Here is a 26,022-nt window from a genome sequence, read left to right as displayed (position 1 = left end):
GAACGCGCGACGTCGTCCGTCGCGGAAGGCCGAGAGAAGGCACTCTCTTCTCGGCCCGGTCCTTTCGGCGGAGGAATTCTAGCTGGCGTGGCTCGGCGCGACCGCCGCCTCCACCTTCCTTCCTTCCCTCCACCCGGAGTCCATTCAGAGACCTCCCTGGATGGGACGGTCCGCACACACCATCTGTCTACTCGGTGCCCGGTTCTGCGTGATATTTTGTGACTGCCTGTCTGTGCGGTGCTCGGTGCTTTAGCCTGTGCTTCCTCGGCTCCCTAGACCCATCGAGGAATAGGGAGGTCGACATGACCCGGTTGGGATTGCGGTGAGTTTCATATTGATCTCATTTTTTTCCTCGATTCCGTCTCGCGTTACACCGATTCCTTCCTTTGATCAGATTTCTACAACCACTACTTCCTCTTCGTCCTCTCATTATCTCTTCTTCCTCTTTTTCGTTTCTTTCTTCGTTTGCTGGGTGTTTCCTTTGCAATTCATTTTTGTTTTTGGCTCGTCGCCGGACGGGCCCGACCGCGCCGATCTCGCTCTGTCCTATCCGGAGGGGATAGTTTCACCCCCGTTGCGCGCGGGCTTCCGCGTAAAGTGAGAGAATCCCCCAAGGACGATCGCAAGAAGCGAACTCGCGTGCGCGCAGGAGATCGTCCTCCCGGAGTAGCTTCGACGCAGCCGCAAATCGTGTCTTCCGCGTTTTTTCATCTCGCTCGCGCAAGTTTTTTTTCTTTTTCCTTTCCTATGTCAAGTTCCTTTACCTCGGTGACGAATATTTACTCCACTTCCTGTCTCAGTGACGTTGGATCTCCACGAGATACAACGATCCCTTACGAAATCGTTCGCTTCGCGTTTTGACTTCGCGTTTTCGGACTTTTTGACTTTTGATATCAGATCTACTTAAGTGTGCAGAATATTTATCTTTTTTTTTTAAGTAATATCGCAAAAATGTACATTTTAAAATTGTTGGAATTTATTTCTGAAAGAATCGAGTGTAACGCAAAATTTTTGTTCAAATAAAGATTTATGTCGCTCTTCTATCTTTTTTCTTATGACTTTTTCACTCTTCCTTTTTACTCCATTTAGCTCTTTTGTGTAATTCAATGATATCTGCAATATTTATCGGAATAATATCCCAGCACAATTCTGCTTTCAGATTCGTCGCATCCGCAGTCTGCCTGGCCGGGATTGTTAGTGGGGTACGTAAAAGCTCTTGATTTTCTTTTTAACGCGAGTGTCTGTGGAAGTATCAAATGTCGTAATAACATGTTATTATGTCAGAATTTTTCTTATATTTTTTAAATCCATTTTTTTCTCCAAAAAAATATGTGGTCTTATCCTAAGTATAAAAAAAATCTAATCGCGCTATTTTAATATTTCCAATGTGTTATGCTTGCTTGATCGCAATCTGGTATGATTTTAGTTATATTATCGAAAATTATTATTTACGATCGGATCGACAAAAGCAGACATTAATCAGATCATCGACATTAATTTCGATTGACGCCTTTCAACAGATCGCGAGAAATAATTGCGCGCCATCAGGAAAATCAAGTCGAAATCTGTGAAATATAATATGTTGTTTTCACGTTGATACGTGATACGTTGATAATGCGATCTTGCGGTACATTGTGCTTGTGCGACCGGTTCAACTTGCTCGCGTTATTTAGTTGGTCCATTCATCAGTGCGATCGCACGCGCGTACTCTCGAGTATGCATGCGCTTCCGACGCATAACTAGTGCATCTCAGTGCATTCTCAGCACGTGCATTCAAGTCATGACGCGATCGCGTTTGCGATTTCGTTATTCTCTGAGAGTAGCTAATTCTGAGAACTTGAAAAGGGTCGCATTTCAGTCGATGGGATCGTACCTTGCTGTCATAAATCTCGGAAGCGCGTGAGATTTGAGAACACCGAACTCCTATGAAGAGATATTTTATTTATCACAATCGCAGCACGTGTGCACCCACGCACAGTCTCATTTTTCCTCGATAGAGAGATATTTATAAAGAAATATTTCCCACGGTTCAATTCACGGTTCATCGCCGATACATTAAGATTAAGAGGTAATCGCACGATATGTGATGTAATGAAGGATAAGAAATGACGATCGAACTTTAATTCTCCGGAGAGTCCTTGCATCGTTGGATTATGATTGGAGATATAGTTATTTTGCATCTCGTCAGAATGCTGTTTCTTTTGATAATTTCGGGTTCTCTTACACGTTTAAGTTCAAGCACAAAAACGGTACTTTACGCATTGTACTTCGCTCGTAGGAAATGTCATAAAAGAATGAGGTGGAGAGGGGAGGTTCATCTAAGTGGCGGAGTCTGTATTTTAAGCGCGTTACATACTACTACTCGGCGATAAGAGTCGTTTTATGGAAAATTACCAAGACGTGTGACAAATATAGCGGTGATTGTAGAGAACGTAATAAAAGTGATGAGGATTTCGCTAATTCGAGCTACGCTAATCGGTCTCTGTATCGCGCTTGTAAATATAACGAAATTTACGAAGACAATAGATAGTAATCAGATTTGTTTATTTATTATTCGATTATGCAATCTAATATCTGATTCTTTTATTATTTCATGCAAGAAGTATAACAATTTTTTTTAACATTGAATTTTTTATTGATGTATACATATCCCAGAAATGTTATTCATATCCTATTAAAAAATATTATTTGAACTATTAAAATCACATGGACAGCTTTAATATTTATCAAATAAGACTCAAGCTTTGAGCAGTACATTATATATTTATTCATTTAGAATTGATTCTTCAGCGACTATTTAGGATAAGAGTGTTTTCTGGACATTTAGAATCGATGAAGATTTTTATTAAAAAATGCTAAAATTTTCTAAAACTTGATAATTTTCCAATTTTTAAAAATTATTAAAAATAAATATTCAAAATTATTATGATCGAATTCTATTCATTCATTCTATCAAGTCTCACATTAATTAACGTATGTCACTTAACAACTTTCGCTGGAAGTGGTAACGCCCAACTATCAGATTCTCCTTCTGTCGTATCTATTCGCGTCGCCCTTTCGCAACCTTTCTTCGGCCTAATTCCTTGGAATGCTCGGCAGCTGAATAACACAGTAGGAAGCATTAGGGTTCTGTTTGTGCAATGACGTCAGCAGGATTCTTCTGCATACTGTCTAACACGTGATGTTTATACTAATTTGTAACAAACTATAAATTCTTTCTCTTTCTCTTTCTCTTTCTCTTCCTCTCTAATAAGTTATACCAATATACACGATCTATAAAGATTATGGAAAAAGTAAACGAATTATTGTTTATTTCAACAACCTCCTACCAAATATACAAGAAGCTATTTAAACATTCCGGGTTATAAGAAGTCGATTAGAAGTCGATTGATTTTTAGGATCGTTTGATTTGATATCTACTAGATTTTCTATTAACCTTCGAAAGAAGATTGACATTTTATTAACACAGCTGATAAAATGTCGATCTTCTTCGAAGATCAATAGAAAATGTAGTCGATATTAAATTAAACAGTCCGAAAAATCAATTGATATCGATTTGATTTCGATTTATGAACCAGAGCATTCACAGAAATGGCATCTAACAGACATCCTAGTCTTTCGAGATGACTCTCTCGTAAACCTAGATAATCAATGCGGATCGTATGAAAGATGGGTAACCAATAAAATCGCTGGACGATTTTGCTATACCTTCGTAGCTCCGGTCTGATTTTCTGCATTCTCGTTATAATCCCACCGTGACTTTTTAATATCTTCCTCGAGCGGCAGGAACGGGAAGGTGTTAGATCCGAAATAGGGCAGTCGTCTCTTATACTGACCAGTCCGCCTACGGCGTCGTAACTGTGCTCGCTGTAATTTTATTACCACCGCCACGTACGCGCACGTGTACACGCACCGTACACGCGAGCCAGCTTATTAGTCACTACTGGAAATAGTCAGCAATTGAGCGCGCTCGGGACTTGATTTCCCCGAGTCTCGCAGACTCGTCGGAGAACCGTGGGGGCGCACTGGGTTAAAACAGCACCGTACGTTTGCACCTGTTTTTCCTCATTCCTCGCGCGATTTCGCTTTCGCTCGAAAATTTCTCGCGTAATAAGACGCACCTGGGGAGAAATGTCCCGTTGTACGAAACACGAATCTTACTAATCGGCGGTTTCGTCGCGTAGGCGCAAGCTGTGCCACGCAGGAATTAGCGATTGTTTGCGACATCGGAGCACAGCTGACATCTGAGATTTGGAATTCGAAGAACAGCGCGTATTCTCAACGAAATTATTTCTTTCTGATGCCACTCGCGCTACTTTGATTCAATGATGAGAATGATGGGAATGAAAAAAAAATATCTGTAGATGATTCGCGATGTAATTGTTATTAAATTAAATGTTACAAATACTATTAATAATATTAAAAATGACAAACTATATTTAATGTTTTTTTTTAAATTTTTTAAATAAAAAATTGAATTGAAATTATTTCACTTTTTTAATCGATATTAATATGCAATTTTCGGAGATTTTTCAAAAGAATCATTAGAGATTCAATAAAGATTAAGAGAAAGTTTGTAATTTTTTATTACATAAAAACGATAATCTATATGTATTTTCATTTTATTATCTATAGTCAACGAATTCTGTATCAGCGGCTTTGACTTATTAATTAATTGAATTGCAAATTCCTTCGTGTCCCTCTATATGTCCCCGATAAATTCCCCGCTTGCTTTAACGAGGCAGATTAAAATCGGCGGACGCATCGGAATCCCGTCATCCGACGCTGCATTTATGCTCATGAATACGCGTGGTGCCGCCTCGGGATCAGAAAAAATCTCGAGTAACGAATTAGCGTATACCCCGTCCCACGTAGAGTTAACGTCAGCGTTGGCCGCGGTCGTTAAGCACGCTGGACTCGAATGTGACGGCAAAAGATGAAAAAGAGACGCGGGCGGGCTGAGACGAGGTGCAGAAAAAGAAGAAGTAGAGGACCGAGACGAGAAGAAGGCAAGATGAAGAACAAGGTCGTCGGTGAGGGGAGGAAAAGGGGGGGACAGAAGGAGGGACACGTAGCCATCGCGGTCGGTCACAATATACTTCGCGTTGCGTAATCGCAGATTCACGAAGGCGGCCGAGATAGGCGATAAAAGGGACAATTCTTGAACCGTCACGAAAAGATATCTCGTATCTAAAATAAGAGAATTGGGTTAAGCGATTTCGTTAAACGAAATTGCTGCTGACCGTCGTGGATCATTCCTCGCACGAACGAATTTCAATAAGCAGCCGGTTTCGTAGGGTCGTTTGCTTCTTCAGTCAACGGTCTCTCAACTGCCGCTTATCCATCGTCAGTCGTCGGTGTAATGGCTGCAAATCGATCGATCAGTATCGGAGCCTTGATTTCGCTCGAAGGACGTTAACCCGACCTGGTCACGGTGTTGCGTCATGCGTTGCAAAGTTAATGTGCATGATTTTCAACCTGGACCGTTTTTTCATGGCGAATAAAGCTCTTCGCTTAACGCGAAAATATGAGGTTGCACTTTTAAAATTCTGTACGTAAAAGAGAGAATCCTTTCGATGATGAAGATATTAAATTTTTTTCAACGTACAAAATGACCTATCAGGTATCAATGAATTTAATAGCAATTTTTATTAAACAAAAACCTTTTTTTTACAATTCTTTCCGTGAAATGTCTTGTTAGCTTTCTATAATTTCTTTAACATTTTTAATAATTTATTTACAATTTAAAAATAATTACCTAAATATATAAGTTATTTTGTATATAAAAAATTTGGTAAAAGTCGCATTTGGTCGTCATACTTCATCTTTCTTGTAAACACTTCACAATTGTGAAATATATTCCAATCATTTCCTCCGGCATTTTTCACAGAAACACGTCGTTATATAATAATATAAGAGAGCGACTCGTTGCGCGCGATTCATATCCGAAATTGAAAGTGCTAAGCAACTTCCTAATCCGTCATCATCCGGCATCTCGACTTGTCAGTTATCATCTGCATAACTCATGAATCGTGTAACATTGGACAAGATAATTTCACGGTTTGCAGATTCGCTGCGTGATGTTCTATCTATAGTGTGCTCTATCTATAGGGCGGTCGATTCATTGTTAAACGAATGGATTTATCATTGAGACGAAACCTCCACCCTTTCATCGCTTTCCTTCTTAGTTAGATTTATCGGTCAACACGAGTAATTTCCACACACAGCTTTGATTTCTGCTTTCCCTTTTGCGCGATCTGTGCAAGTAATGACGTATGAGCGTGCAATAAGTCAGATTTGATTGATAGAAAGAGAGAGAGAGAGGGGGGGGGGAGGGGGAGAGACAGATGGGGGATATAGACAGATAAAATATTTATTAATGTTCAAAACAAAGAAAAAGTAGCAATAAGTACAAAAAGAGAAAAATAAGAATGAAAATAATACAATAAATAAATGATAATAATAATAAGAACATACAGGCAGAATAAAGAAAAAATAGCAATAAATACAAAAAAAAGAAAAAAAGAATGAAAATAATATAATATAATAAATAAAAATGATAATAACGAAAATAATAAAGAAAAGAGAAGGCGAGGTGGAAAGAAAGAGAGGAGATAATTTCATGCCGCTTTAACGCGAGCAGTTTGCGCGATATACGAACCTCTGTATCACTGGACTTCATGATTGATTAAATCCATTTGAATCGAAATTAGATCGAAATTAGGTCCAGGATTAATGTTCAGTGAATGATTAATCTACGATGCAAGATAATTTGAGAGAAATCCTAATTTGCGACACTTTGCAATAAGAGAATGTTAAATACGATTCCTTTTATGAGGTGGGATCGATTAATTTTTATCCTTAACTATTTATTAAATTACAGATTTTCCATTTGATTGTTGGTTATTTTCGAATAAGTAATTCAAGAATAACAACAGGATTCGAGGATAATACCTGCGTTCAGCAAAGAAAGCTGGTTTATAACTGTTGTTTTTATTTTTTTAATATGATTTATTTATACATTTAAATGCAGAAACTGAAGGCAACATCAACTATTATATTATATATTAAAAAATTTTAAAGCAATTACAAAGTTGCTTTCTCTGTTGAACGCAGTCATTGTTTTATATATAATCTTAAGGTTTCCTTTTCTGATATTTTTGACAAAATCTATTTCGTACACGACACCTTTAAATTTTAATCTAGAAAATCTATTTTGACATGATATATCTTTAGATTGTAATCCAGAATAAATCTCAAGTCTAGAATTAAAAAGTTGTAAATTGCAATCTTTATCACATGAGGTTCTTCAATCGTACAGAAATTTTCAACCCTCGTGCTTGCGATCAGTCATTCGATTTGGGCTTTAGTGATTTCTTACATCTACGCGACTGCTGGTCGTTGTTTCGAGTCTCATGGTTGCACGTAGATGAATGAAATTTTAAAAGGACACTATCTTCGTTGTCTCTCTATCGTACGTGGTGCATGTGCGGCACAGACGCGCAGCCACTCCGAGGGCGGTACGTCATCTCGGAACGATAACCGACTATCTCCCCGCGCTTCCTGTCAGCGCGTGCCATCCTCGAGAATACGAAAAAAAAGGACAAAAACGTGAAAACGAGGGCAAGACAATGACTTTCTGGGAAAACGATGACGCATTTACCGCAAAATCTGTACACGCTCATTGCGAAACGACGTTTTTTTTGCAGGCGAAAACCTATACTTGTCTTTTTCTTTTCATTAACTATAAAGGCTATAATTTCAGTTCTTCACTAAATAATTTCGCACAATTTCATTTTAATTTGATTTATTTCTTATAATATTTTAAAAGTGCCGTTATTATTATACAAAACTAAAGATAATTATACAAAGAAACTAATAAATATATTACATTTTTATCAAGTTGTTAATTAGATTCGATTTTATTATTTTGATCAACATAATATAGTATGTATATCAACTGTAAATATATTTTCAAACTTTTTTCTATATTAATTGAATAATACATGATGAAATAATATATAATTATTATTAAATTACAGTACTTTAACAATATTAATAATATATGCATAATTAGGAACAATGTAATATAATTTATTAGCTCTTTTATATAATTTTATGCAAATGCAGTTTTTAAATTTAAATGAATTAAAAGGCCATAAATCATAATCATCATTTTTGGAAATCTAATTAATTAAAGTTTCGATTGGAATTTTATTATTTTTTAAAATTATTCGTTTCTATAAAATTATCTAAACTAAGCGCATTAATGTTGCGTTTTTCTAGTTGTAAAACAAGGTTTTCAATAATGTGCAATATTCCGATCTGATAACATAATTAATCCTGCTTGAAATAGTCGCTAAGCGTAAAAAATGAAGGAAGAAAGGAACGGTGAACATTAGAAGTAACCACTAACGCCATGTTTTATCTTCTCTTCAGACTTGTACAAACGGTCGATAAAGTAGCTCTTTTTGTATCATCATACCGCTCGCCATGAAGCTTTAAGAACAATGCACTCGGTGGATAAAACATAAATCTTAGTCACACGAAATGTGAACTCGTTAAAAATTTATGGCTACGTTTGTGTCGTAGAACGCATGTCTATAAATCTACAAAGAATAATTTTAATAAGTGCACACGAGGTTATCTTTAACGTTAATCATTATTCACATGAGTTTCTGAGAGTAATTTCGCTGTAAAATCCTCTTAAAATTACGATCAAGATACATACAGTAATTAATTTTATGAGCGATATTAGGTGCGCTTAATTTAAATTTACATTGTTATATTAACATACATATATAAAAAAATATATAAATAAGTATATACAATTTTTTATATAGAAATAAATTCAAACCTATATTTACTTTTTTCACGTAATAAGATTTTTTTAACTTCAAATTGATTCTGGATGCAAAATTTGAGACACACTCTGTAATAATTATAATATCTTGAATAATGTATGAATTAACAAATTCAATTTATCTTTCCAACAATTTTCAACGGAACGTATTAGGTGTTGGAATTAATTCGTAGCGTTTTACAAGTGATGGGAAGTACTTTCATTAATGTATTTTTTAATGCTCATGTGAAATAAATAACATTCTTTCATTAAAAAACGCTACGAATTAATTCCAACACCTAATATTATATTCACCTACTTTTTAATTTTTGTTTTTAAGAAAATAAACCTTTTAAAAACTTTACAGAAAATAAATTTATTACAATAAAACTCATATTTTCTAATGTTATAAGTTTGACAAATGATTTGTGACTCGTTTTCATCATGTACCTGTACCTTTTACACAAACGTGTCTGATATCGCGTTTTATTGATCGCACTGATGCTCCAGTACTTTTCCGATTCCATTTATGGAGCTTTTCATTCTCGAATATTTGTTTTAGCAATTAAATCACACATCATGGCTGAATCCACGACCGGTCGTGCCGCTGGAACGAGGTGATATCGGAAGGCCTACAAACGGTAGCGATGATGACTACGGCAGTTCGCCAGATTTCAAATATTTAGGCAAAGGGTTTATTACGGACAACGAAGGTACTTGGACAACATGCCGCCTCATGCTTTTCGCTGCTATGATTTATGTGAGAAATAGGAGGAAGTACAATAATTACGTCCTTCTTTCCCATCCAGTATCCTTATGTCATCCGACAATATAAAAACTGGATTGTAGATTTTACGATAGGGATGCATCTTCATAATTATATTTTTTATTCAATTAAAAGATTTTTTTATGAAGAACATAATTGTTGAGCTATTTGTTGAGCTTAATTTTATGTAAGAGGACATAAGTTTGTAGAGTTAAAAAACGAAAGATACTTAATATGCTTCAATACCGTTTCGTGCAGACAATTCATCTTCGAGCGGACTATCAATTTGCGTCGCGTGCAACGAATCATTTTTTCGTTCCCTAAAATTTGGTAGTATTCGTAATAGGGATAAATGTCGGAAACAACTATCAGGAATTCCGACATTACGTTCGTTAATTGGCATGTCTAGGATACGAGGATGCGGAAAGGCGGAACGGCAGTTTCACGTCTGGTAATTACAGTCCTGACGAAAGGGCCTATCCTCCATTCTTTTGGAACAGAAACAGAAGCGATCCTCACGGTCAATCTTCCTCGGGCCGATTTCCTTACGATAGAGCATCGCCGGGCTATGACAGGTATCCTGACAGCGGCGGCACGCCAGGATTCGGAATTGACGAAAATCGACCAGGCGGTTACCTCGATGGTCACGGCGATTACGATACATACAGTGGTAATCAATCTTGTCCTTGCAAATTATGAAAAATAAGCGTTTCAGAGATCGGTATAAGAAAAATATTTTAAATATTTACAATATTATAGAAAAAAAGTATATAAGAAACATTTGTAGTTCAAAATATTATGAAATTAATTTTTTGGTAAAAATGTTTTTTCTTTCTATAATTTTTAACATTTAAAATAATGCACATTATATAGATTTATAAAAAAAATATTTTCAGTAGAAATATGTACGCAGATATTTAATTTATCGTTTCAATAAACCTTTCAATAAATCGCTTGGATAATTTTAATTCGTTCGTGTTTTTTTTTAGGTGCCGGTGAAAGTGAGCGAGGAGGAAATTCTGGTGATTCTTATAGTAGTAGTTATGGAGGAACTTATGGTGCGGGAAGTGCGGATTCCTATGGTCGTGGAAGCGGAAGTGCTTATGGTGGGAGTCGGGGAAGTGGACAAATTTATGGCGGCAGTCGTGGAAGCGATGACGCTTACGGTGGTCGTGGCCGCGGTTATGGGGGTTACGGTGCCGCTGGAGATGACGAAAATTATCCGAGCAATTACCAGGTGGTACCCATGCCTGGAGCACCGCGAAACTGCACCGGATCAGGATGCTGCGCGCCCAAGTGTTTCGCCGAGAAGGGATCGCGGGTTGGTTTAAAAATTGATAATAAAATGTTAAAGATGTTAAAGCAATAATTATAATATTCAAACATAAAACTTTGAGAAAATAGATAATCTCACATTTCATTTTATACAATTCGCAAACAATCTTTGTACATGCTTCATATTTTTTAATTCGTTGTCGAACGATCATTCTTTTATTCTTACGATAGATTAAAAATCTAAGTCCTTTTAGCCAATAGCTAATAGTACACTTGATTTTCTAGAGTTTTAAACGCTTAATTTATTGTAATATACTCACTTAAGGGACCACCAGGAATAATCGGACCGCAAGGACCTAAGGGACAACGCGGATTTCCAGGAGCAGAAGGTCTTCTGGGATCCAAAGGTGAGAAGGGAGATCCTGGTCCACAAGGTCCACACGGTGTGAAAGGTGACAGAGTACGTATTTTTAATAAAATTATAATATTATAATATATTTAAATTTTTCCTTTCTATAAAAATAATTTTATATTATTAAAGGGAAAAATGGGTATGCCTGGTTTTCCCGGTATAAACGGTGTACCTGGAGTACAAGGATCTCCGGGTTCACCTGGAGTTCCCGGTCGTGATGGTTGTAACGGAACGGATGTAAGTATTTTGTACAAGTCATGAAAATCTTAACGTAATTACATTTCTTAATTTGCTCTTAATTTGTATTATTATTTTATCACATACATTCATGTTTTAAATATAAAAATATGAAAGTTATAAAATTGAAGAGACATTACAAATAATTTATACATAAGATTATCATATTAATAATTATCTTCTAACAATTTTATTAAAAGTGATTATAAGTTATTATTATATCATCATAATTTATATACTATGTTTTTAGGGTGAACGTGGTCGTGATGGTGTACCTGGAGAACCAGGACCTCGCGGTCTTCGAGGTCTACCCGGACCTAAAGGAGAAAAGGGTCAACCAGCGTATGCTGGTGCTTTTCCAGTGGGACAAAAGGGTGAACCTGGTATGGACGGTGTAAGAGGGCCTCCCGGTCCTCCTGGTTATCAAGGAGAACGCGGTCTATCTGGTCCAAAGGGTGAACGAGGCCCTTACGTAAATATCGTTCAAATATTATCCGTTGAAGTGTAGCTGCTTCTTCAAAATATTTCTATACATTACTATATTATATGTAATATATTTGATATATGTAATCCAGGGTGCCCCTGGCATACTAGGTCCTAAAGGAGAAAAAGGAAACATGGGTCTTGGATTTGAAGGATTAAAGGGAGACAAAGGTCAAAAGGGTGAACCAGGACCTCCGGGTTCAACTGCGCCCATCATGCCATTCGTGGGAGGCCCGGAAATCCACGGAGGTCCACCTGGAGAACCAGGTTATAAAGGAGATAAAGTACGTAGAAAAATATTATCGCGGTATTTCTGCATTAATTATTATATATGTAAAATTATATACTAACTAGAATAATATTTAGGGTGAAATGGGACCAGAAGGACAAAAAGGAGAACCGGGATTCATAGGTGATCATGGTATACCTGGAGGATTAGGACAAAAAGGAGAAAAGGGTCTTCCAGGAGCTCCAGGGATTCGTGTAAGTACATTCATTATAAAAAGATTGTTAACCACACACATATACCCGAGTATCAGATATATATAATATACATAAAATATAATCTTTTATAATTTTAATAAAACAAATTAATATATTATTAAGTTATTAAATTTTACAAAAATAATTAATCTTTTTTTTTACTTTAGGGTAGAGATGGTTTCTCTGGACCTCCTGGACCTCCTGGACGAAAAGGTGATCGAGGTATTGATGGATTGGAGGGACTTTCTGGACGACCCGGCAAAAAAGGAGAACCCGGTCGAGATGGAACGATGGGTGTTCCAGGTTTACGAGGACCTCCTGGACCACCAGGAGTAAGTTTTTTTTTCATAAAATTAATATGTATAATTAAAAATAACTCTTTTTATACATTATTCTTTGACGTTTACGTAATATATGCAAAGCTAAACTAAAGAAATGTCATTTTTAAATTAAAATTTTATTGAATATCGCATCGTAGGGTGGTAAAGGAAGACCTGGACCACCAGGTCCGAAAGGACCACGTGGTTTTCCAGGACCTACTGGGCCACGAGGAGCAGATGGTTTCCCAGGAGATCCAGGACCGAGAGGACCCGTAGGTTTACAAGGAGGTCCTGGATCGAATGGAATTCCAGGTCCAGAAGGTTTGCCAGGAGAAAAGGGTGCAAAGGGTGAGCCTGGCTTGACCGGATTCCCCGGAGGTCCAGGACCACGTGGATTTGATGGACCACCCGGAGCAGTGGGACCTCGAGGACCGCCAGGAGATAAAGGATTCTCTATAATGGTAAAGTATATGATCAGATCTTGCAATTATTATATTGATTATTAAAAAAAGTAATTAAGTTATTATGTTTGGTGTAGGGACCGAAAGGAATGGATGGAACGCCTGGCTTAGATGGAGAGAAGGGTCAAAAAGGCGAACGGGGTTACGCGGGGGTACGTGGTCGACCAGGAGATTCTCTAGACGGTATTCCAGGAGCACCGGGTGCACCCGGTGAGCCAGGAGAAGCCGGAGCACCAGGAAGGGACGGTGTACCAGGTCTTTCTGGAGCGTCTGGAGAGAAAGGAGATATCGGCGGTCGTTGTATAGATTGTATACCGGGATTGCGAGGCGCTAAAGGAGATCGTGGTTTCGATGGTACACCCGGACTCACTGGTCCTCGAGGACCACCTGGAGAACGCGGTTTCCCTGGAGAAGCTGGAGTGGATGGTTTGCCAGGCACAATCGGACCTCCAGGATCACCGGTATGTTAATATCGTTTTTATTAATTTGTTTTTCTATTTTTCTATTTATCTTGTCAGGCAATATTTATATTTCGAATATGTCGATATAATTTTATACATGTTCATTTTTTTTATTCTTATAATAATATACACGTTAAAATTAAGAATTTTATAATTGCGATGTAATGTATTTTAATAAAAAATAATAATTAATGTTAAAAGATTCCCCTTAATTTTTAACAAATTAAAGACAAAAATGTAAGAGGAAGTAGGAGTCAGTGTGGTATTCTGTGCGCAAATATAACAATATGGATGTTTAAAAGCCCATTTTTAATATAAAAGTGTATAATGTCCGTATAATTCGTACGCGTTTCGACTTACTTCAAGTCATTCTCAACAGAATTGAACATAATAATTCTATCTTGTGCAAGTAGTACATCAATCATGGCAATATATCAATCATCTAACATATCAAAGAGATTCTTTAGATTCGTCCCAGAACAGAACAAGTAATTCTTATGAAGTGAAGCTATAATGAGAATAAGAATATCAAAGATATATGTGAAATTATTTTTTATATGTACAAAAAATAACATCGGTGGTAACTGATGATAATCGGTATGGGCTCCCCGTTGTAACCGATTATCGCTGATATGGTAATAACTAACCTTGAAGGAAATATTCTTAATAACATTGATTTCCCGATCAGATTTTTTTATCGTTACGTTGACGATACTCGTAGCAGCTATTCCTATTACACAAATCGATAATTTAAAAAAAACGTTTAACATTAACATTAAACGTTAACATTCAAAACAAACAACATTACAATTTACAATTGAAGTAGAGGATAACAAAATTAATTTTTTTGACACAACCATTTTAATTAAAAAATAAAAGATTATTATTTGACTGGTATCTAAAACCGACTTCTTCAGGATACCAAATTTTAGATACCAAAATTTTTTATCCAGATATCCTTTCTCACAGAAAAAAGATATAATTGATAAGGTGTTTTTCTTTTATGATCCAAAATTTCATTAAAAAAATTTTGAACTTATCATTAATATTTTTATTAAATAATGACTATCCTCCGGATTTTATTTTTAATGTTCAATTGACAATGTTTCAGAAAACAAAATATTTTATAAAAAATACTATCGTGATTAACAAAGGTAATAAAAAGAACTTTGCATCTAAAAAATCATATAATTTACCGATTTCTTTTGTTAACAATATTTCATTGTCAGATAAATTTACACACACACACACACACACACACACACACACACACACACACACACACACACACACACACATATAACACATACATAATATAAATATCTAATAAAATGCACGACACATAAAAATTATAAACAGAATTCTCTTCTGAAATCTATTGTCAATTATACATAGCCTAAAACAGAGTTTTTAAGTAAATCTGTAAAAATAAAAAAACTAAAAGTGGCTTTTTTGGCTTTTTATATATTAATTGTTTGAAAAAATAGAATATTTTTTATTTATACCTGAGAAATAATTTTAAATTTTTATATATTTCTGCTTAATATATATTTTGAAACATTTAGAAAATATTCAAAAAACTGATACAAACATTATACAGACATTATATACCTGCGCACTGTAATTGTGTGTAAATTGTAAAATAAAAAAAAATATATCAATTTTTCAATAAGGGAAAAGATGGTATACCCGGTGCTCCAGGACCTCAAGGAGAGCCCGGAATCCCAGCAACCGTGACATGGAGTATGCTTAAATTGGAAAAGGGTGATAAAGGAGCGCGTGGAGAGCCTGGTCGACAAGGCCCGCCGGGACCAGAAGGACCTCCAGGAGAAAAGGGTAGACCTGGATTCGAAGGTTTTCCAGGGCTTAAAGGAACGCCAGTAAGATTAATTTCTCAATTATCCTTATTAATTTAAAAAAAACAGTCAATATTTTTCTGGCAAATCTTTTTCATACGTCAGATTACAAACTCGTCACTTTTAGGGAGATCGTGGATTCCCTGGACAAGATGGTGTTCCAGGAAGACCGGGAACGCCTGGACGTAGGGGAGAGAAAGGATTAAGTGTAAAAGGTGAACCTGGAGAATCAGGTCGACCAGGATTTTCAGGACAGAAAGGAGAACCTGGTTTGTACGGACTTAAGGGTGAACCTGGTAAGACTTTGTCAATTTTTTAAAAAATTCTTTATTTTTTTTATTATTTATCTTGAAAATGTAAAAATACGTTATATATGTTTATAAATATTATATACAATAAAAATTATTTTTGTATCTTTAATTAGGTCAATGTCCACCACTCGATCTTATGAAAGGCTTCAAAGGTGATCGAGGTTTAACTGGTGACAAAGGAGAACCTGGACCACCTGGCAGGGATGGATTACCTGGTGATAAAGGATTGCATGGTTTGTCGGTAAGTACATCAACAAAAAAAACTTGTGAAAAAATATTCCTCAGAACTATTTATATATGATAAATATATGTAAATTTTTTTATAAATAAAATTAATTACTAAGTTTTATTAATAATTTAATTTTAATAACAATTATATCAAAAACAATAAATAATAAATTAAATAATAATAATGATAAATAATAAACTAAACACATAAGTAGTTATTTTATTTGTAAAAAAATATGACATCACAACATAATGTTGCAATTTAAAAATCAGGGTCCACCCGGTACACCTGGCCCAATCGGTGCTCCTGGACCTGTGGGTCCAAGAGGTTTACCTGGTCCGCGTGGTGATAAGGGTAACATGGGTCCTATGGGTTTCCCAGGAGAACCTGGTCGAGAAGGACCTAGGGGTTTCCCAGGTGCTCCGGCTCCGAAGGGTGAAAAAGGAGAACCTGGAATATCAGTCAAAGGTAGTCCTGGTCTAACAGGTCCTCCGGGTGAAAAGGGAGAGAAAGGTCTTCCTGGACCACCAGGAAAAGAAGGTCCACGCGGTTATCAGGGATTAGCAGGCTTTACTGGCGAAAAAGGAGACATGGGCCCACCGGGAATAAATGGTTTGCCAGGAGCACCTGGTGCAAAAGGAGATACAGGTCCAATTGGTCCACCTGGTCCTCCAGGTGCTGCTGGTATTCCAGGAGCGGATGGGATCAAAGGTATAACGGATTAAGGATTTCATATGTCAGCAATAACTAACAATTATGTAATGTCGTTCTAAAAAAAATTAGAGAAAATAATTTAAGTTCATAATTTGCTAGAATTAATAATAATAATTAAATATTATTAATAATTATTATACATATTATACATATTATTAATTGTAATCGTTTAATTTAAAGGTGAGCCAGGGTTACCAGGAGAACCAGGTAGAGGGGGTCTCCCAGGATTCCCGGGAGCAAAAGGGGATCGCGGTGAACCAGGTATCGATGGACCAAAAGGATATCCTGGCAGACGAGGATTGCCTGGTATTGCAGGTAGATCTGGAGCTGATGGTCTAACAGGTTTAAAGGGCGAACGTGGTGACAAAGGTTCAGCAGGATTCCCTGGATTACCAGGTATGGAAGGAAAGCCTGGTCGTCCTGGCATATCCGGACTAAAAGGAGATCAAGGACCACCTGGTATAACTGGTGCGCCAGGAAATATCGGTTACGACGGAGTTAAGGGTGATACTGGTCCACCGGGTCTACCGGTAAATATTTTCAATTTTGCATTACATAATATTTGTTATATACATATATATATATATATATATATATATATATATATATATATATATCGTATTTGTAAATATATATGATATCATGTAGATTTATATTATATAATATATAATCATATACAATCAGGGTAGGAAAGGAGAACCAGGACAGGTCTCAGAGAAAGGACAGAAAGGTGAACCAGGAATGCCTGGAATACGAGGTCCTCCAGGCCCTTCAGGACGAGATGGTATTGATGGAGCGAAGGGCGAATCTGGAAAACCAGGCATTGGCAGGGACGGATTGCCTGGATTAAAGGGTGAGTCGGGTGTACCAGGTCGGGATGGATTACCAGGATTCCAAGGTCAAAAAGGTGATACTGGTGTAAGAGGATTCCCTGGAATAAAAGGCGACTATGTAAGTTTCCATAATCAACAAAAGTATTAAAAAATAGAGAATTTTGTAATTATAATTTCATTTCTCTTTATTGTTATTATTAGGGTCCACCGGGTATACCTGGAGAACCTGGTCCGCCCGGTATAGACGGACTTCCTGGAGAAGTTGGTGAAATCGGACCACAGGGAGTACCTGGTTTTTCTGGAATTGATGGCGAGATGGGCCCTCCTGGCCGGCCTGGACTCGATGGTATTAAAGGAGACCGCGGTTTACAAGGTAATTATAACATAGATTTTGTAAAATACCATCAATCACAATTGTAATACTAGTATTATTGTACAAAATATAAAAGTATTACGTTTAAAAAAATAAAATTGTATTCTCGTAAAAATCACCACCACTATTTTACAATTAATTATTAATATGTTAGATTTAGAAAACAAATTATCAAAGCATCTTAATTATTTTATTCAATCTTGAGTTATTTAATATTATATTATAAACGCACACTGGATAATTACTATAATATTTATCAATATGTAAAAAACAGATTCATATACGTAAAGTAGTTCAATTATGTCAAATAAAATTAAATTTTAGGAGTTGTCGGATTGCCTGGTATTCAAGGAGCACTAGGAGAAAAGGGAGATCGTGGTCCGCCAGGACCTACAATCCAGATTAAGGGTGAAAAGGGTGAGCCAGGTATTCCTGGATTTTCTGGAGAAAAAGGAGAGAAAGGAAATCAAGGTGTAATAGGTCTGTCTGGTTATGACGGTGAAAAAGGCGATAGAGGTCTACCTGGACTCGAAGGATCTTCTGGACCTCATGGTGCTCCCGGATCTAAAGGTACATTTTTTATTTATTATGTATTTAAATAATAATGAACATTTTAATATAAATGTATACAATAAATTACAAAAAATATTCAATCAAACTGCAATTCTTTATCTATACTTTAAGTATTAATAAAATAATTGTATTCTATATTTCTGTAATTGTATTTCTTTTAATGCATATTTATAAACCATTACATGTCTCATATAGGTGAACAAGGACCTGCTGGTATTCCTGGAGTTCCTGGAGTTACGATAAAGGGCGAGAAAGGTTTGCCTGGTCTGTTAGGTAAGCACGGTAGAGATGGATTTCCAGGACGACCTGGTGAGAAGGGTGAGCCAGGATTACCTGGTTTGCCTGGACCAAAAGGAGATATTGGTCCTTATGGGCCAGTTGGACCTCAAGGTGAAAAAGGTGATCAAGGGCCACCAGGTCTGACTGGACCTCCAGGACGCGATGGCAATTCAGGTCTCGAAGGTGTACCTGGATCACCTGGTGAGAGAGGTCAGAAGGGTGAGCAGGGACCGCCTGGAGTATTCGGTGCCCCAGGACAAAAAGGAGAATCCGGTTTTCCAGGTGCTAATTATTATGTTTATTTTCTAATTAATTAAAACTATTACTATATAAATTAAAAATAATTATTAAATAGAGTGAATATTTCAATAATATATTGCAGATAAATGTGTACGCCTTTGAATAATATATTGTACATAAAAGCATTCTTATTAAATATATAATAACTTTAATCCTCGGATAAAGTAATTATAATAAACAAGTAATTATATAATATTCATCTAATATTTATTATACTTTTATCATTAAAGATAATATATATCTGTATTAAGACGAAAAAAATCATACTATTACGAGTATTAATTCTTGAACGACAATATGACGTTTAGTGATTCATTTTTAGGACCAAATGGATTGGACGGACCTCAAGGAGAAAAAGGTGAAAGAGGTTGGGATGGTGTAAATGGTCTACCTGGACCAATTGGTCAAAAGGGTGATAGAGGATATCCTGGTACAGTTGGATCAATGGGTGCGGTTGGTTACGAAGGTGAGAAAGGTGAAAAGGGTGAAGACTGTCTCGAACCGCCAATGGGACCTAAAGGAGATCGCGGATATCCTGGTATGTTTATAGTAATTTTTACAAATATCTACATTTTATATATATTTGCTCAGTTTTAAATTAAACAAAGTCTATATTAGCACAAGTATGTACTTAGTAAGTAATAAATTTGAGTCAAATTACGTTCAAATTACTTGTTAAAGTTGTTGAGTTAAATTGTTCAACCCCAATGTTTTAATTAAAATTTAAATTAATAATTTTGAATAGGAACAATGGCAATTTACAGAAATAAAAAAATAACAAGAGAGCATAATTTGACGTTATAAACTTAACAGTGTATGTACGTACGTAAAGATTTGTTATAAAAAGTATAATGCGAAAAATAAAATTTTCTATTGTATCACTTATTTATCTAAAACATGCATCTAAAATATTATCCGGATTTTTTATTATATTATTTAATACGATACATCTAAAACTGTAAATATTTTTTAGGTCCGGCCGGATCACCTGGTCCTCAGGGAGAAAAAGGAATTCCAGGTCCGCCCGGTTTCCCTGGCATAGATGGTATTAAGGGCGCGCAAGGTTTTATTGGTCCACCGGGACCTCCTGGACTATCAGGATTACCCGGACCTGTTGGCGCAACTGGTTTACCGGGTCTTCAAGGTCCCGTCGGTGCGCCAGGACTCATCGGCGAGCCCGGTGCACCTTGCGAAACGACACCTGATTATCTCACCGGTATCCTTCTGGTTAAACACAGCCAAAGTCAAAGCGTACCGATTTGCGAACCAGGCCACATAAGACTCTGGGAGGGATACAGCTTGCTCTACACTGACGGCGATGAGAGAGCGCACTCTCAAGACTTAGGTAAGTCTTATTTCTTAAATTATATATCTATTAATATATTAAATTCAATAAATTAAAATTTATTATAACAAGAGACTTCATTTAATTATTTAATTTCATTATATAACATTAATAAAAAATTAGAATCTTTATCCATCAATAATAAATAAACAAATTAATTTATATAATTAGTATTGACAAAATTAAGATGTATCTTTTATTGCCCATATTGTTAGTATTTTAGATATATTTTATAAATATGCATAGAAAGAGACATAATAAAATTTTATTTATTTAAAGTATAATCATCAACAACATGATTTTTTATTCGATCTAAATTTTCTATTCGATAAAAATAAATATAAAATAATTATTGTAAAATGAAGCGCAACTTCACAACAATATTTTTCTTATATTTTATTTACTTTATCGTCTATTTAATACGAAAAATAAAAAAAAATAATATTTGGAGAAATCCCATTTTTTTTATTTTTATTATTATAATTTTATCAGATTAGATTTATAACTTTACTACGATTTTCTGACCTTATTTTCTATGAACGTAGTTTGTCGGAGATTTGCGCGATTAATCCTGATTATTTAGATTATAGATAATTGTTATGATGTATTTGAGCATTAATAGATACTTAAATTCATTATTCAACAGATTTATATGCATCGCGTCACATATTTTCGCACAATTATGGTTTAATTAGCATCGATTAAGCTAACACATATTTGCATTCAGTAAAACAGGCCATGCTTGTTTCTTTTTCTAAGTCTTGCCCTCAGTGGGAGATATTACGATTGCACGAGATAATGTGATTTTTTTTATCTCAAAGCGATGAAATTCCATTTTTTAACCTACACAAACTCGTCCCATGAATGATTATAAAACAGGTTACGCCGGCTCGTGTGTAAGAAAATTCTCAACGATACCCTTCCTGTTCTGCGACGTCAACAACGTCTGCCATTACGCTAGTCGCAATGATCGTTCTTATTGGCTATCTACCAATAGACCAATTCCCATGATGCCCGTCGAAGAGGCGGCGATAGAAGAATATATCTCCAGGTACGGTTATGCTATTCACTATGCATATTGTGTGTCGTCTAGATTTTTATTACAAACGCACATAAAGTTTCTGCATTCCTTAGAAAATAGTCATAAAAGTTATACAACAAAACTGAATATGATTTTTTCAGCCACGCAAATTATGAGCAAAATTTTATGATATAAAAAAGTGTTTTATTTTTACTATTTGTTCTATCATTAATAATTAAGCATGTTTTCAACTTTGTTTTTTTGATTTTAAATATCTTCCAACAATTAAGTCTTTAACTTATTATCAAGTCTAAATATATAATTGAAATTATAATTAAAAAGTATTATACTAGATTTTTATATCTTTGAGTTTTAAATGATGTATTATCAAATATATTGATTTAAAAATGTGTAAGATTAGCTAAAATCTAATCAATGCATAATACTGGTTATCGAAAAAACGATGTAAAAAAAATTAATATTTTTATATCCAATTTCCTATTTCTATTTATTTTCCATTTCTATCTATAACCATTTTTCTACAAATAAACTGGGCTTTTTTGGCGTATAAAAATTTTCGGTTAATACACATTCTTTAATATTATGAGAATTTAGTTGAAGTCTCATGTAGATCATATAGATTTCACTAACTAAACAAATTTTTGATTTCTGCGATAGATGTGTGGTATGCGAAGTTCCGGCCAATGTGATAGCGGTACACAGTCAAACGATAAGCATTCCAGAATGTCCGGCGGGATGGACCGGTCTTTGGATCGGTTATAGTTTTGTAATGGTAAGTAATTTTTTCTATTGCCGTTGCATAAGTAAGATATAACTTCATATTTTCCATTTAACATTGTCTTTCAATAAAAATAAGTAATATATTTTTTAACTGACAAAATTATCAGCTCTATAAAGCTGAACCAAATTAGCAGAATCAAGTCCTATTCATATTATTTTTCTTTTTTTCTTTTATTTTGAATTGGTCCTGCCAGCTTAATATTAAGCTAACATCGCATCGTCACGATTTTTTTCGAAATGACACACAATACAAAATTATCATTAATAGTACAATTTAATACAAAATGAGTACTAAAAATTCCGATAAGTCCGATTTGATTCTACTGATTTGATCCTACTAACTTAGAGTTAAAATTATCAATGTATCGCAACTATCTTAAATCGATTACATTTTGCTTTAAATCAATTATTATATTAGTTTAAAAGTAGCAATAAAAAAATAGAAATAAAGAAAAAAATTAACATCAAATAAATAAATTAATTAAATTAAACATAAATTAAATAAATTCGATCGCACTGATTTTGACAAAAATTATACTAACGGTTGAGAAATGGAAATGTGATGTAATTAAAAAACCTTTCATGTGCACTAAAAATAAAATTTCTAACAGAATTATTTTTAAAGAAATTAATAAGATAAATCAAATGATCGAATTTATATCAAAAGTACATTAATATTTAAAAAATTACATTAATGTTTAAATGTCTTTTACCAAAAAATTTGTATTTCACGCAAAGTTGTATTTTTATCTTTTATAGTCGTTTTATACAATTATTTTTCTCCTAAATCGTCTAAGTTCAGAATTTGCTTCATATTCAGTTAGAAAGCTCACATCAATCATGCTCGAAATAAGGCAAACTTTCATCCCAATGTGCTGTCAGAAGGCAAAGATTTGTCTCTCGCTGAAAAAGAGATCCATTTTATTCGAAACGTTTTTTCTTTCTCAACGATTTGATGATATTTGAGTAGCTAATAAATGAGGCGATTTTACTAACAATTTCTAATGTTTAACCTTAATTGGCATTTATTCAAACATTAACTGTAAATTCAAAAATTTTTTTACGTTATGAAAAATTGTTTATAAATGTTTTTCACAACTTTACATAATTTTAAGTTAAACGATCTTATTCCTCGAATTTTCATCTTCAAAATGAAAAAAATCATTTGATTATATTAACTTTAAACAAAATTACAATAATTTAAAGCACACTGGATCCGCGAATACACTGAAAAGAAATTTATTAATAAGTATGTATTTGGACACTACTAACTAAAATATTTATTAAAAATATATTTATTATATTTAGTGCAAGAATTAATTTGATTTAATTATCATTTTTTTAAATAGATATTTAAATAGATATGTGCCGTAAATGTTTAATCTGTACTATAAAATATGTATTAAGATTTAGTAAATTATTTTTTTAATGTACCTATTAGGATAGAATAAAGTAAATTCAGATTCAGCTGTGGTTTTGGATTATTCAACTGGAATTGTAAAATTCTAGTAAAAATATAAAAATTGGAAATGTAAAAATTGGATGCTTAAATATTTATTAAAAAAAATTTCTTTGCCATCTTTTTAGCATACCGGTGCAGGTTCCCAGGGCGGCGGCCAGTCTCTGTCGAGTCCTGGTTCTTGCCTGGAGGATTTCCGCGCCACACCGTTCATCGAGTGCAATGGCGCCAAAGGACACTGCCATTACTATTCTAATCAGTACAGCTTCTGGATGGTGACCATAGAAGACGGCCAGCAGTTCAGGAGCCCCGAAAAACAGACCCTAAAGGCGGGTAATCTTAGATCCCGAATAAGTCGCTGCCAAGTTTGTATAAAGAATACATAAAACGTACGTGCCACCCTTTACACATAAAACACATACATGCACATACACACATACATATATATTTGTAACAACATACACACATGACATACATGCAATACACTTCTTTTTCTCCCTTTTTTTTTTACACGAGATCGAAGCGAAACTATCATTACGAATATAAATGTGCAGTGATTGAAACCGATACAATTTCATCGAGTACAGTGTCTCGACATTAGAGATTCCACTCGGAAATGATCTCTATGTTTATTCGAGATAATGAAAATTCGTTCGATTCGCGCGGGATACATTTTGTCGCGTCTCCGTAGCACGGAAAATTGAACTCATCGGAATTGTGCTGGTTCCATTCTCTGATAACAAGGAAGAAAAGAGCGGTAACGTCTCGCGAATGGTACGACGGAACGGAAGTTCAGATGACATCGTCCGATCCACGTCAACGATGTTGAGAAATAAAGAGAACGGACGTATCCTTCTCTCCTGTGATTCCCTCTGCCTCAAACGTGTTCCGCAGCCACGTCTTGTCCTCATTATTTCCTGCCTTCTCGCCCCTCGTTGTCAGGACGCTCCCGACGCTCTGGATAGTTTCTTTTTCCGAGAGCCACCCTTCTCATTCGTTATCTGCTCTTTTATCCTCACGCTTCCTCTCTTTCGCCATATGTGTTTTCTTCTTTTTTATATGTATAACTATTCAAGCAAGTGCCTTTATAGCGTACTCTATTCTAGCATGTAAAATAATATATATTTATATTCTCTCGTATGAATCTCGTATTGAAGTCTAAGTTTATCGTACCACCACGGACACTGCCCATATCCAATATGGCACATTTTACATATTGTATATTAATATAAACGATCTTAGCCTGGTAATCGTGTGACGCCAAATATTTAAATAAATAGGTATTTTGCTACGTAGCTAATAAAATTCTATTTTCAAACTTCACCGACACATTTTTACTTGTTTATATCTGTTCCTAAATAGTGCGCCAGTGCGACATTTGCATATAAAGCAATGAAAAATTTTTATAAAAGCCCGAGGGAAAAATGTGATAAAAAAAGAAATGATTGCTCATTCAGTTCATATTAGTCTATCAATTTTATACGTGAATATTTTGCAAACGACAAAAGCGGATTGATAGCTTCATCCATATTACTGTTGTGCATGTCCTTTACATAGTTTAACAAAAAAATGCGCAAAGAAAAGTGCATTTTAACCAACATCTCACTTGTAACATTTTCTCGAGTGTCTTTTTCCGCAGTGCATAATTACTGCAAGACTTTAATTGAATTCAAGAGATATTTTGCACGGAATATTCATTTTATCGCGAGAGTAAGAAATTTATTCCAACAAATCTCTATTGTCAGAACAGTTTATTTTATCTGCAGATGCAGCTATATCTATTATATATATATAAGTGATAATCGCTATAAAAACTTGCCAGTAGAGAAGTACGATATATATGTATATAGGAAACAAACGGTTTTATAAAAATATCTAAAAATTTAACTAAATATAGAACTGAAAATAATTATGTAGGACACTTAAACTGGTTGCTAAAATGTTAAAAATGTTTTGTAGCATTATCATCAATGTTTAACCATTTGATATAATTAGATGACCCAATAAAATTATTTTTGGATTTAAGTAGAGGAAAGGCTCCTATTATGAAATATCGAGTTCATTTTGAACAAATATTAGAAGTATATAGGCAGAATTAAAAAAAATAATAGGTCACTTTGAAAGGAATTTAGTAATCTTTAAGATAACATTACATAATATTTAATTCAAATTCTATTTTTTTTTTTGA

The 26,022-nt window shown here is 34.9% G+C and overlaps 2 protein-coding genes across 6 annotated transcripts in view; one reads left to right on the top strand and one right to left on the bottom strand.

The window, feature by feature from the left end:
* Nucleotides 1–26,022, bottom strand: part of LOC105153430 (uncharacterized) — a 240,439-nt gene that overhangs the window by 54,947 nt on the left and 159,470 nt on the right. Inside the window, exon 1 of one of the 5 annotated variants that reach the window (XM_087408147.1) lies at nt 3,709–4,351. The exons of the other annotated variants lie outside the window; for them this stretch is intronic. The gene's annotated coding sequence lies outside the window, so the exon portion shown is untranslated. Of the gene's footprint in view, nt 1–3,708; nt 4,352–26,022 lie in introns of those variants that run through there. 5 annotated transcript variants of the gene reach the window in all.
* Nucleotides 41–25,157, top strand: Col4a1 (Collagen type IV alpha 1). Its single transcript, XM_087408141.1, has 27 exons — nt 41–322; nt 1,160–1,202; nt 9,405–9,555; nt 10,018–10,278; nt 10,598–10,929; nt 11,209–11,343; nt 11,425–11,532; nt 11,783–12,004; nt 12,108–12,299; nt 12,382–12,498; nt 12,666–12,830; nt 12,977–13,279; nt 13,357–13,740; nt 15,414–15,620; nt 15,724–15,892; nt 16,021–16,148; nt 16,409–16,847; nt 17,031–17,380; nt 17,535–17,801; nt 17,885–18,056; nt 18,381–18,626; nt 18,825–19,190; nt 19,531–19,746; nt 20,182–20,553; nt 21,433–21,604; nt 22,253–22,367; nt 23,963–25,157. Exons 1-27 carry the CDS (start codon nt 303–305, stop codon nt 24,218–24,220), a joined length of 5,910 nt encoding a protein of 1,969 aa, XP_087264267.1. The 5' UTR covers nt 41–302; the 3' UTR covers nt 24,221–25,157.

Source organism: Acromyrmex echinatior, chromosome 7 (genome assembly GCF_024713525.1).
Source record: "Acromyrmex echinatior isolate Ae372 chromosome 7, ASM2471352v2, whole genome shotgun sequence".
In the NCBI taxonomy this organism is placed as follows: domain Eukaryota; kingdom Metazoa; phylum Arthropoda; class Insecta; order Hymenoptera; family Formicidae; genus Acromyrmex; species Acromyrmex echinatior.
The sequence above is the reverse complement of the archived record's forward strand: the minus strand, read 5'-3'. Positions and strand labels throughout refer to the sequence as shown.